Here is a 13109-nt window from a genome sequence, read left to right as displayed (position 1 = left end):
AAGTAAGAAATATGCTAACTGAGAGGTTTTTTAGTTTTAACGTTATAAGTTACTACTCATACAGTATTTTAATTTCACACGCATTCCTTATACTGTTTCCCATGATTTTAAAAATCTTCCGTAGATATGTAACAGGTAAATCTGGATTAGGGAAAACCTCTGTTAGTCAGGGGAGGTACTTCTTCAAGCCATTTATGAATCCCTCTAAGTGAGAAATCGGATAAATGAGAAGCCTCTAGAAACGAGAAAAATTCCTGAACCATTGAATCCTCGCCTATTGACCATGGTCCGACTTGACACGGGAACGTGGGAATTTTTTCCCTTACGAGAAATTCTACTTACGTAGAAGTCATTTGTGTCCATCATAGAATACAAGAACGTAAAGACGTAGTCGCCTTCGAGCCAGGCTATGTAGTCGTACTCGCGCTCCAGATAGGACGTCAGGTTGAGAAAAGTCTCCACCGACATCTGGTCGTTCAGCACCAGAGAAAGCGCGTCGTCCATGAGTTGTGCGCGGTTGACTGCTGGGATTGCCTCGTGGTCGGTAAGAAGTTGTTCCCTCAGCAGCTCCCAGTTTTCGTCGTCGTACTGCACCCTGTAAAACCCTGTGCAGACATTGACAGTGAAAACCATAAATATAAAACATTGCAATGTTGCTGGAGACACAAAAATGCTGCACAGACAAAACAAGTTCAAAATGTTGGGAATCCTTTGAATCAGTAACAAGTTAAACAGGCAATTAGTTTAATCAAAAGCTTTCAAAACACAATCTTATGCAATTAATAATAATGGGAAATAACAACATGTCTTTGCCCGAATATTGACGAAAATAGGTTGAGATTCAGAATATTCTCAACAGTATAATTCTCTTCCAAAAAATTGCTGTTTTCTTGCAGTTTTCAAATCTCCTTTAACGATGCCGGCCGGGGTGGCCGAGCGGTTCTAGGCGCAACAGTCTGGAAACGCGCGACCGCTACGGTCGCAGGTTCGAATGCTGCCTCGGGCATGGATGTGTGTGATGTACCCGCCGACATCGAGATCATTGGCGACGGAGCACAAGCTCGGACTGTGTCCACAATGACCAAAAAGCGATTCTGGTAGCAAGAGTGTTACGTTTTTGTTAATCATGCCTTTTGCTTTCTTGTCACTAAATTTCAATAGAAACTTTCATCGTGTAAGACATATTTATTTATATCCAAGCGAGAAGTGAAATACCTGTTTTCATAGATTTAGCTTAAATTTTTTTTTGAATATAAAGAAACATTTTATTAAAAATTTTCACCCTCTGTTTCACACACTAAGAGGCTGAATTTACAAAAACAATCAAACACGTACTTTTTAATTCTAACAGAGGATCCAAATTCAAATTTTCATAAATATTGTTTTAAATATGTTTTTATGATGACATAATTTCATAAAATTTTTGATCACCTATTTCACTCCCATATCGAGCTGAATTTCCAAAAACAATGAAACACGTATTTTTTTATTTCTAACCGAGTAGTGTAATACCAATTTTCATAGATGTAGCTTTAAAAATACTTTAGTAGTTCTTTAGCAATTCTTTATTTTGAAAAAACTTTCATCCACTATTTCACCTCCATGGGTGTTAAATTCCCAAAAATACTGAAACAAGGGTTTCCTTATTTCTGATCGAGAAACCAAATACCAATTTTCGTAAGTCTAGCTTAAAAAATGCCTCAATAGCGACATTTTTCAAAAAAAAAAAACATCTCATCTGCTAGTTCAAGCTATTAGGAGTGGAATTTCGAAAAATCCCTTCTAAACTACGCCTACAGTATAAGATCGACACCATCTTCATGTTTCAAGTTTCTGTCCTTAGTGATTTGGGTTGTGCGATGCGTCAGGCTTCCATATTAAAACTAAATTATTCACGATACAGCACTCTAACCAGCAAACACATATACGACCATCAAGCTTAAAGTCTTTCTCACATCTTACATGAATTTCAACTTGATTACGCTATGGAAACGGTCAAGCAGGGGCCGTGTGCTGGATTTTTGAAATGACCATTGTATATACAAAAGAAGCAGAATTCTTATGAAGTTCAAAACTTACGGGCTTAAGGAAATGGTTTCTACGTCGTTAAAAATAAGAAATAAAATGATTTAAGAAATAGACGTAAAAGGAATGGAATGACCTTTTCATTTTTGAAAACAATTTTTAATTTTTTTACTGGAAAACAGCTAAGTACTGCTTTCGTGCAAGGTGGTACGGTAAGATCGACAAATGGTTAGCGGCCAGTTACTCTTACATGACTCATGAATGAAGATATCGTGTAAAGTAAGTTGACCCTATTATTGGAAGAGGTTCTTTGGCTAAGAGACTCAAGACATTCTGACTACAGATATTCTAATATAACTTTGCCTGAACGATAGAAATTAGCAGCACCTTCACTGGATCATATTAGATGCTTTCCGTTTGGAATAAATGAAACGCGCAACTACAGGAAGAAAGCAATCACGGAGTAGCTGCCCACACAGCTATAAAATACACCAAAACTTCCTCAGAAGAGCTACAAGAGATTTTGTGAGGAGATGGCCAGCCGGAGTGGCCGAGGGGTTCTAGGCGCTTCAGTCTGGAACCGCGCGACCGCTACGGTCGCAGGTTCGAATCCTGCCTCGGGCATGGATGTGTGTGATGTCCTTAGGTTGGTTAAGTTTAAGTAGTTCTGAGTTCTAGGGGACTGATGACCTCAGAAGTTAAGTCCCATAGTGCTCAGAGCCATTTGAACTATTTGTGAGGAGATGTAAATGTGTATTAAGGCAGTGAAGAGATTTTTGTAAATTTAATTCCTGGTGTTGTTAATTACTTATACGTTTTAGCAATAATTAATATACTTGCTCACAATCGCTTCTGACAGAATAGTTTGAACAAAATTCTAGTCATATAAGAATAGGACTCAAGTTTGAACGAACTATCGAGCTCATAGTATACCGTACATAATTAAAGATATTCTTACATTCAAAGGGCTTGACACTGCAGCCGGGTGTTACAAAATATCCGTTTCGTTAAGTTCGTAAGAAATAGGGATCTCAGACGGTGGCCGAATATTCGATTCTGAAATAAAGTTAAGCACCGATGACGAGTTCCGACAATGAAAAAGAGCACGCAAGCTGAGGGGTTATGCGACTGTATTACAATGAATACAAAGTTTTATAAGAAAAGTGTGTTTGGACTGCAGTAGAAGGTTCAGTATGAATACTATATTATATTCTCTCAGGCTAAATGTGAAATTTCTTGGTTCAGTGGGGAATTGCACAGTTGTATTCCAAGAAACTTGTCCACAGCTGTTAGAGATGTCACTCGATAAACTGCAGATCGTAAACATGAAATGCAGGAAGGAGCAGAAAAGGAAAAGAATTGGTGGGAAATCGTGACGGCTAGTTGCACGGGGCACTCTGGTCATGCAATGGCGAAAGTAAAAAATTTGTGACGGACTGGGACACGAAACCCGATTTAACGCTTCTCACGAGCAACTGTCTTAACAATTCGGCTCTCCGGACGATTGATCGGACGTTGCAATGCAGCGTCTCTCGTCCATTAAACTCTCTACTCGCAAATTATGATTCCGCTAGGAGTTCGGACAATATTTGTGCATCCGCTCTGAAACAAACGTCGAGAGGCATTACCCTGTTTCTCAGAAATGTTTGTATCTGAGTGGAGTCTTTTCTGTCCCACGTGTACAACAGAACAGACACCATTCGGATGTATAAACTGTAGTTGATTGTGGGCTAGTATTAATGAACAACGTACTATTACGCATGTTCTGTTGAAGGCAGACTGACGACTCTGCGCCTTCCATAAGGATATGTGCTATTTGTGTGGACGATCTAATGTTGTAGACTGGATGTATCAGGATGCCGTCTCACAAACAGTGAAGTACTTGAACATTGGACATCTGCAATCTACTAGTGTGTCGTCACTCTCCCGAAATAATTAAAGACGTTCGACGAACTCATGGGTAGTGACTGTAGGGGGCGTAGTAGCGCTGTCATGGTCATGTGTCGTTCTAAAACACGTATGAAATAAGCTCACCCACTGACACATTAGTCTCCTCTGACACTATATAACAACTCTATAAGTCTTGATCATATTTGAAATGCTACGTGGTACGGACTGAACAACGTTCTACTTGAAGAAGACGCCAATTTCCAAGGCTCTTGTTTCAACAACCAAAGGAGATCGGCTACGTTGTGTCAGTACCATCTCTAAGGTGTTGTTACAGCAAATCCTGTCACCTGATGGATTATTCTAGATGTGGGATGACTTCTGAACGTAATCAGTCATAGAGCGACGAACACGAGAACTGATAATTTCAATTCTGGACAGGTATAATTACGATTGTGTTCATTTTAACGTGATTTTTCATTACTAGGAGTCAATCTGGGTCCCTGTTTGATTGAACAATAAGTACGATGTGTAGAGTCTTTCTTGAGCAAAACACAGTGTCTTATTTTCCTCTTTTCACCCATACAGCCAGAATACGAAAAACAGGATGGGAGAACGATTGAATGCATCGAAAGCAATGAAAATGTGTGCTGTCAATGTAGTATATAGAATTTTGACGACTTGGAAACGACTGCCACCACGGATTGCTGTTTTGAAATATCAACTGTATTGTAGAAGTGTAGATATTGACACGAAATATAAAATGGCTATAAAACTCAATAAAGAGATATCCACTGATGACACTATTACATCGAAATATATGTGTGCGATGAGAGCAAAACAAAAAATCGTTTTTTGCTCAAGGCAGAATCTTCAAAATGTATATGTTGCGATCATATTCACACGTTCATTAATTCTAATTCGCTGTAGTTGTTCTAATTCATAGTATCTATCGCTTTAACCACAGGTTTCGTTTCTATATAATTATAACGTACCCATAACATTATGATGTATCATGCAATACGAGAGAAAGCACCGTGACTTGACGTGATGGTGCTAGAGAGAGCGACAAAGATATTCTTTATTACTTTGTGGCGATTAGCGCTCAGATAATTATTCCTAGTGCAGGAAGTTTTTGTTCTTGTTAAGGAGTAATTCACTAGGAGGTTTCATTCTTGTGAAGTATAAAGCGACGCCATTGCGAGATTTTGAAGGAAAATGTATTATATATCTGTATATAGGCTAGTGAACAGATAAGTCATGTTACGAGATGAATTTCATTGACATAAAAGTCAATAAAAGATTGTTCATTTCAAGAAGGCATGTGTTCATTCCTCAACTGACGTATACTTCAATTATGATCTATTAATGAATACCAGCTCGAGAACATTTCCGACAGGAATATTCAGTTCTAATTAAATACGAGGGGCGTTCAGAAAGTAAGCTCCGATCGGTCGCGAAATGGAAACGACTATGAAAATCCGATAAAGCTTTGCACAGATGTGTTGGGTAGTGTCTCTAGTATAACCCCAGTTAGCATCACGTCGCTCTTCTCATTTCTGAGCTCGCAGTGAGTGCGTAAAGATGTCTAGAAAATAGTGTCTGCCGCCAAGTACGAGGGCCTGGTGAGAAATTTCGCCTGAAGCTATGCAGCTAACATTACATAACTGTCGTGCTGTTTCTTCTTCAAGACAATTCTCAGCCGCATTCTGCAGGGGCAATGAAGATGCTCCTGCATCGTTTTCAAATGGAAATGTTAGATTACCCACAATACAGTCCGCAATTGTCTCCCCCTGAGTTTCATCTCTGGTCACATGAACCGCTGTCTTTGAAGACAACATTTTGACACAGACAACGAGGTGTAGGCCAGCGTGGAGAATTGGCGGAAAGCACTGGCGGCTGCCTTCTATGATGAGGCTATTGAAAAGTTGGTACAACGCTATGACAAAAGTCTAAGTCAGAACGGCGACTACGTAGAGAAGTAGCTGAAAGGTGTAGCTAATTGTTACAAGTAAAACATTTCTGATGTTCACTGTGGTTTCAATTTGGCAATCAATCGGAGCTTACTTTCTGAACAGGCCTCGTAGTTTGATGTTTGCTTCGGAAAATGAGTAATTTTACGGATCATTTAAATGCACCAATGTTGGACACTTCTAAGCACTGAAAGCAAATCTGATTGCTATGCAACAGAGCCCTGACGAATATTTCTCCGCAACTTTGATAAACACTTTCAGCTTCAGTACAGCGTCTGCAGCAGCTGGAGCAGATCGCTACAACAACGGAAGCGTGTAGTGTGAAAGCAGTTTCACACATCGCCCTGTATCAAACCAACGGTGTAGGTATTCAACACAACAGAGCACACACAGTCACTCATACATATAAAGACAAAGTCAAGGTGGTGTGGGAAACATATAGAGCCACTCACTCAATATAAGTAAGTGCTCATCAGTGAGACTTTATAACATCACAGAAACTCCTCCACCCTGTGCCACTGCTGGCTCGTACAGTCGTTCCGGGACGATTTCTTAGGTCTATAGCTCACACGACACAAGGCGTACTTCACGCACAACCAGGAACTCGGTACGTGAGACGGAATAAGGAACTTCCAGTCTTCTGCGATCCACTGTTCGTGCGTCTTTGCCCACCATGACAGTCACTTTGTGAACACCTCCGACAAAGGATCTCTTGCTTGCAGTAGTGTGACGAACGTGCGTTTGAGGCGACTCCATCTGGGGTGTCCGTTCGCAGATGGGCCTTTGATTACCGGGATCAATTCCTACAAACAATGACGCCACTTTTTTATTTTGCCAAGACCCGGGAAACTTCGGTGGTAATGGCACCTCACGGTTATCCTTCTACCGCAGTTCCATACGGATTCAGACGTCTGCCACTACTGATAAACCTGTGCGACATAAAATTAAATTACAGAACCTATCACGATCTGCCAAGAATGCTATTTTGTACACCAGACTGAAATGACCCGCTTTTACCATTTCATTACATCGCACTTGGGGCCCATATAACACAAAGCGGAAGGCGGACGGTCCTCTGAACTACATACACGGACAATCTGAATGCGACTGTACACTTTATCTCATTCTGTAAGCGTCTAACGTTATATTAATTTTAACACTCCAGAGGACTAATTTTCTTTGATGTAAGCTTACATTGCTCCCTTTCGGCCCCGTTATTCTTTCATAGTGTTTCTTCATGGTAATTATAAACCGAGATTCATCAACGAAGTGCATTGAGACAAGGTATGTCACTGGGAAAAAAATGTGGAGTGGGATAATATATGTATGAAATTCTACTATACTATGTCTCTTACCAGCGACTTGTAGGTTGAAGAGTACCCAGTCATCAGCAGTTGCACCAGCAAGGCTGTCGATCCACACTGCCTTGTCAGACAGCCACAGTCTGGTGGACGTGGAGAAGTCGGCTTCCGATCTTGAGGTGTACGTCACGGGTATAGTCCACAGTGTCTGGTCTTCGGGGTCAGGCGGCAGCAGCCACCGGTTCTGTAAGCACCACGAAAAACATTTCTGTCGTTAGCGTTTTATAAGGAGCGTTCAAAACGAAACGAACAGGAGGTATAATTACAGAAACCAGTACTTGTATGCTAGAAGTATTGACCCTGGCTGTTGAGACACTTGTCCCACTGAGACACAAGGCGGTGAATGGGTGTCTCATAAAATTCTCGGTGCTGTGATGTTAACCAGTTCCGCACGTAAATCTGGACGCGTCATCTGAAGTAAATTATTTGCCCCTATGCTGATGTTCTTCTTTGACCAAGACGCCCCTTTCTGATTCACTTCCCGCAGCACGGGTCAACAGTCAATGCCCAGCGTTACTCGTAAACCTTGAGCACCCTTCGCCAAGCGATCAAATCAAAACGACCAGGCAACCTCACCCGTGGGGTCATTCTGCTCCGCGACAGTGCAAAGCCTCATATGGCCAACACAGTCGCGGCAATCCTGCAGCAATTCAAATGGGAGGTTCTCGGCCACCCTCCGTACAGTCCGGACCTCTCTCCCTGTGATTGCGCCATTATTGGTCCCCTTAAAAAGGCTCTGAGGTGCAAACGATTCACCTCGGACAACGATGACCAGCTGTACGTACGGAACTGGTTAACATTTTTTTAAATGTTTACAAAATCAGCGCTGCGAATACCTTCCAGTGCCGCACATCTGATGAAATGTGTTCTGAATATACTGTACGCCAACGTTAGAAGATGCTCACTACTTTGGTTCTCAGGTGCTGCGAAAGATGATTACTCAAATAAACAGTTGGAAAATTAGTAACATAAAATGAAATAAAAGGAGAGAATTTGTGCAGAGAGACACGCTACCACTGTTCTTACGTGACAACGCATTATCCGTTGCTTCGTAAATTATTTCACAAATTTTTCCAAGCTTTGTGCTTAATCCCAATTAGCAGGCATCATTACTGAGTGTAAACAAATAATAGACTCATTCTATCAAATCCTCATCGATTCGCGATTAAAATAAAGTCCAAATCAAACTTCTTTTTATTAAAATATACATATTAACAAAAAAGAAGTGTAATTTGGACTTTTTCTTTATTTATGTTGAGATGTTAGTCACTTATATCCAATTAACATTACGTCAAAATTAATCTATATTGAATTCACGAATGAGCTGTTGTGTAGTCATGAGAGTAGGAATACAATGGCGACTCTGGATAAATTGTGATTTTGTACACCGCCCTCTTTTACTATAATGGATTCCGCACCACGGAAAATCAGCTTTTTATCTGAAGGAACTTGCTTTTCAGACGCTGTGTGGTGCTTGTAGTAGCGCAGTAGTCTCTGGCTATTTCATTCTACAATGCACAACACCCTTCTATGAGCTTGACATACCTTCAGCAAAATGATTAGCGGAAAATCACCATCACAGTACTGGCTCAACTGATGTGTCATTGGTACATCACTGATTGGTTTACACTCAGTTATATCACCAGAGTCGCATGTGTGTGTGTGAGGGGTTTGGGGGAAGTGTTGCCTGAACGACATGTATAGTATTGAGAACAAGAGCTGCTCCTAACTTCCTGCACTAAGAATTAAAAGGTATCCACTGAATACCCAGATATTCGTAAAAAACATCCGACAGGCGAGAGTAGGACTCGCGCTCTGGGGTTTCTGTAAAAATTTAACTAACAGTTCACCCATCCCAGGAGTCGAGAATCTCAACGATTTTTGCTGTTATCGACGATGATATCGCTAACATATTGGTCCTGGTAATTCTAAGACTTTCGATTATTTAATTTTAAGTCTGGAGTCGGATAACAAATGACAAAAGATTTATATTTTTTCGAGTGACATAGTTGCAGTTAACAATTTTCTGATTTTTTCCCCTTTACTTGTACTGTAAAACTCTGCTTCTTGTCAAATTTCATGGGTCTAGGCCAACGGGAAGTATCCTATAGGTTTAGATGAATGAGTTTTCGACTACCAGAATATGTGACATAAATGGACGTATCTTTTGAGCCGTATCTTTTGACTGAATTGACTTATAAGCTAGCGTTCATTACAACTCTAAGGGACCATAGGCCTTACTACGTGACATAAATTTCAGCTTCACACGTCTACACATTATGAGAAAAAGGGGTAGCAACAGAAGAACAGACAGACAGATAGTGCTGTAACAAATTCCAAAAATATTATTTTCGCTAGATATAATTCGAAATTAACGATTTTCGTATTTTTTTCCTTAAGCTGTACTGTGAAACCTTACTTCTTGCCATATATCATTATTCTAGCTCAACGGGTAGTACCCTGTTGCTTTTGATGAGTGGGTTTGCGAGTATCAAATTATATCTAAATAGCCGTATCTATGACTGCGTTGACTTAGGAGCTCAATTTCTTACACCGCCAAGGGGCCGTGGACCTTAGTATGTGACATAAATTTCTACTTGATAATCCACATTTCTGAGAAGATGGGGTTTTCACAGTCGAATAGACAGACAACAAAGTGATCCTTATAAGAGTTACGTATTTACCGAGTGAACTACAAAACCCTTAAAAATGGTTTTTGACAGATATGAGCCGGTGAATGCAAAGTTAAATGTGAAGTTGGATTAGTGGTGCCGTAACTGCCACTTCAGAGAAATCCCAATTGACGCCAATGAGCGGAACGTGCCTTTTTGCTGACCAAACAAACAGATGTCAACTCTTTGAAATTTGTGTGCTGAAATCTACATCTGAAGTATTTGTATTAGATTTTTCTCTGTTATATATTGTATAAAGATATATTTTACTACTGATAGCTCATTCCAAGGTGATCTTGTTCTTGTTACCTTCTTCACTATTGCCCTTCATTATAATCAACATCAAAGCTGAAATACACTCCTGGAAATTGAAATAAGAACACCGTGAATTCATTGTCCCAGGAAGGGGAAACTTAATTGACACATTCCTGGGGTCAGATACATCACATGATCACACTGACAGAACCACAGGCACATAGACACAGGCAACAGAGCATGCACAATGTCGGCACTAGTACAGTGTATATCCACCTTTCGCAGCAATGCAGGCTGCTATTCTCCCATGGAGACGATCGTGGAGATGCTGGATGTAGTCCTGTGGAACGGCTTGCCATGCCATTTCCACCTGGCGCCTCAGTTGGACCAGCGTTCGTGCTGAACGTGCAGACCGCTTGAGACGACGCTTCATCCAGTCCCAAACATGCTCAATGGGGGACAGATCCGGAGATCTTGCTGGCCAGGGTAGTTGACTTACACCTTCTAGAGCACGTTGGGTGGCACGGGATACATGCGGACGTGCATTGTCCTGTTGGAACAGCAAGTTCCCTTGCCGGTCTAGGAATGGTAGAACGATGGGTTCGATGACGGTTTTGATGTACCGTGCACTATTCAGTGTCCCCTCGACGATGACCAGTGGTGTACGGCCAGTGTAGGAGATCGCTCCCCACACCATGATGCCGGGTGTTGGCCCTGTGTGCCTCGGTCGTATGCAGTCCTGATTGTGGCGCTCACCTGCACGGCGCCAAACACGCATACGACCATCATTGGCACCAAGGCAGAAGCGACTCTCATCGCTGAAGACGACACGTCTCCATTCGTCCCTCCATTCACGCCTGTCGCGACACCACTGGAGGCGGGCTGCACGATGTTGGAGCGTGAGCGGAAGACGGCCTAACGGTGTGCGGGACCGTAGCCCAGCTTCATGGAGACGGTTGCGAATGGTCCTCGCCGATACCCTAGGAGCAACAGTGTCCCTAATTTGCTGGGAAGTGGCGGTGCGGTCCCCTACGGCACTGCGTAGGATCCTACGGTCTTGGCGTGCATCCGTGCGTCGCTGCGGTCCGGTCCCAGGTCGACGGGCACGTGCACCTTCCGCCGACCACTGGCGACAACATCGATGTACTGTGGAGACCTCACGCCCCACGTGTTGAGCAATTCGGCGGTACGTCCACCCGGCCTCCCGCATGCCCACTATACGCCCTCGCTCAAAGTCCGTGAACTGCACATACGGTTTACGTCCACGCTGTCGCGGCATGCTAACAGTGTTAAAGACTGCGATGGAGCTCCGTATGCCACGGCAAACTGGCTGACACTGACGGCGGCGGTGCACAAATGCTGCGCAGCTAGCGCCATTTGACGGCCAACACCGCGGTTCCTGGTGTGTCCGCTGTGCCGTGCGTGTGATCATTGCTTGTACAGCCCTCTCGCAGTGTCCGGAGCAAGTATGGTGGGTCTGACACACCAGTGTCAATGTGTTCTTTTTTCCATTTCCAGGAGTGTAGCTGAACAACTGCATCGCCCACCACGAACAATTTATCCCGAGGTGAGTAGTTTTCACGAAAGGAAATAACAACCGTCATTTGGCTTGAGCCATAGTTGAAGAGAAGGTTGTAAAGGTGTCTGCGGGCATGTGGTGTGCTGGCGTCAATGTTTCGCCCGTCTGACAGATTATGTTTCGCAGGACCCCGAAATTGCTGACGTCCTCACAGCCAGAGAAGCCTGAGGCAAGTACTGTACCATTGGTAGAGGATGACCATAGGAGCTTTTCGTGGCTCGCTGCTCTGTGACCACAGTGACGACACACTGGGATGGACGGTGTAAAAAGGTGCTACCTTGCCAGCGACGATCTAGGGCTGCACACGCCGGATGATAACGCAGAGTAGCTCAGTAAAAAGCGGGCGCAGACTCAAACTCCGCCAGTACGGTACCTGGCAACATCAGGTTCCGTGTAACCTTAATTATGTATATCGACTGTTCATCCAAACCAGAAATCGAGATTTTGGACAATTTATGCCTGTTAACGATATTGATACTGCCAAGATATCAAAACATGTTACATAAATGGTCATATCTTTTGATTACATTGATGTAGAAGTTTAATTTTTTCACACCGCGAGGGGTCCATAGACTTAAGTATGCGACAAAAATTTCAACTTTATACGTTCATCTGTCCCAGAGAAAAATTGACGTTAAACAAACGGGCAGACAGGCAGTGGGATAACATGATAGAAAAATATTTTTTTCGTGTGATATAATTAAGAGTTTTCGGATTTTTTTCCTTTGCTTGTAGTATAAAACCTTGCTTCTTGCCAAAATTCAAGAACTTAGGTCAGCTGGAAGTATCCAATAAATTTTGATGAGAGAGCTATACGAATATCAAAATCTGTGGCATAACCGGCCGTATCTTTTGATTGCACTTACTTGGAAGCTTAAAGTTTTTACCACCACCAAGCGACTCTGGACCTCAGTTTGTGACATAAGCTTCAACTTGATACATTTATCCGTTACTGAGAAAAAGGGATCTTAACAGACGCCGGCCGCGGTGGTCTCGCGGTTCTAGGCGCACAGTCCGGAACCGTGCGACTGCTACGGTCACAGGTTCGAATCCTGCCTCGGGCATGGATGTGTGTGATGTCCTTAGGTTAGTTAGGTTTAAGTAGTTCTAAGTTCTAGGGGACTGATGACCACAGCAGTTGAGTCCCATAGTGCTCAGAGCCATTTGAACCATTTTTTTCTTAACAGACGGACAGTAAGACGAATAAGAAATAAAAAATTCTTTTTCGTGTGATATAATTACAAATTAATAATTTTTGTATTTCTTCCCTCGCGGCTACTGCTAGCCTTTTCTTCTGGTGATTCTAGGTCAACGGGAAGTACTCTGTAAGTTTTGATGAGTGAATTTGCGAGTATCA

At 42.4% G+C, this 13109-nt stretch overlaps 1 protein-coding gene across 2 annotated transcripts in view; it reads right to left on the bottom strand.

Annotated features, from left to right (window-relative positions):
* The window catches only part of LOC126251716 (aminopeptidase N-like), a 291935-nt gene that overhangs the window by 65873 nt on the left and 212953 nt on the right, over positions 1 to 13109 (bottom strand). For both annotated transcript variants that reach the window (XM_049952311.1, XM_049952310.1), the window contains exons 11-12: positions 7241 to 7430; positions 343 to 605 (exon numbers count right to left, since the gene is read on the bottom strand). In XM_049952311.1, the coding sequence (XP_049808268.1) occupies positions 343 to 605; positions 7241 to 7430 (453 nt within the window). The remainder of the gene's footprint in view (positions 1 to 342; positions 606 to 7240; positions 7431 to 13109) is intronic.

Source organism: Schistocerca nitens, chromosome 4 (assembly GCF_023898315.1).
Source record: "Schistocerca nitens isolate TAMUIC-IGC-003100 chromosome 4, iqSchNite1.1, whole genome shotgun sequence".
In the NCBI taxonomy this organism is placed as follows: Eukaryota; Metazoa; Arthropoda; class Insecta; order Orthoptera; family Acrididae; genus Schistocerca; species Schistocerca nitens.
Note: the sequence above shows the minus strand (reverse complement) of the source record. Positions and strands in the feature narration are given on the sequence as shown.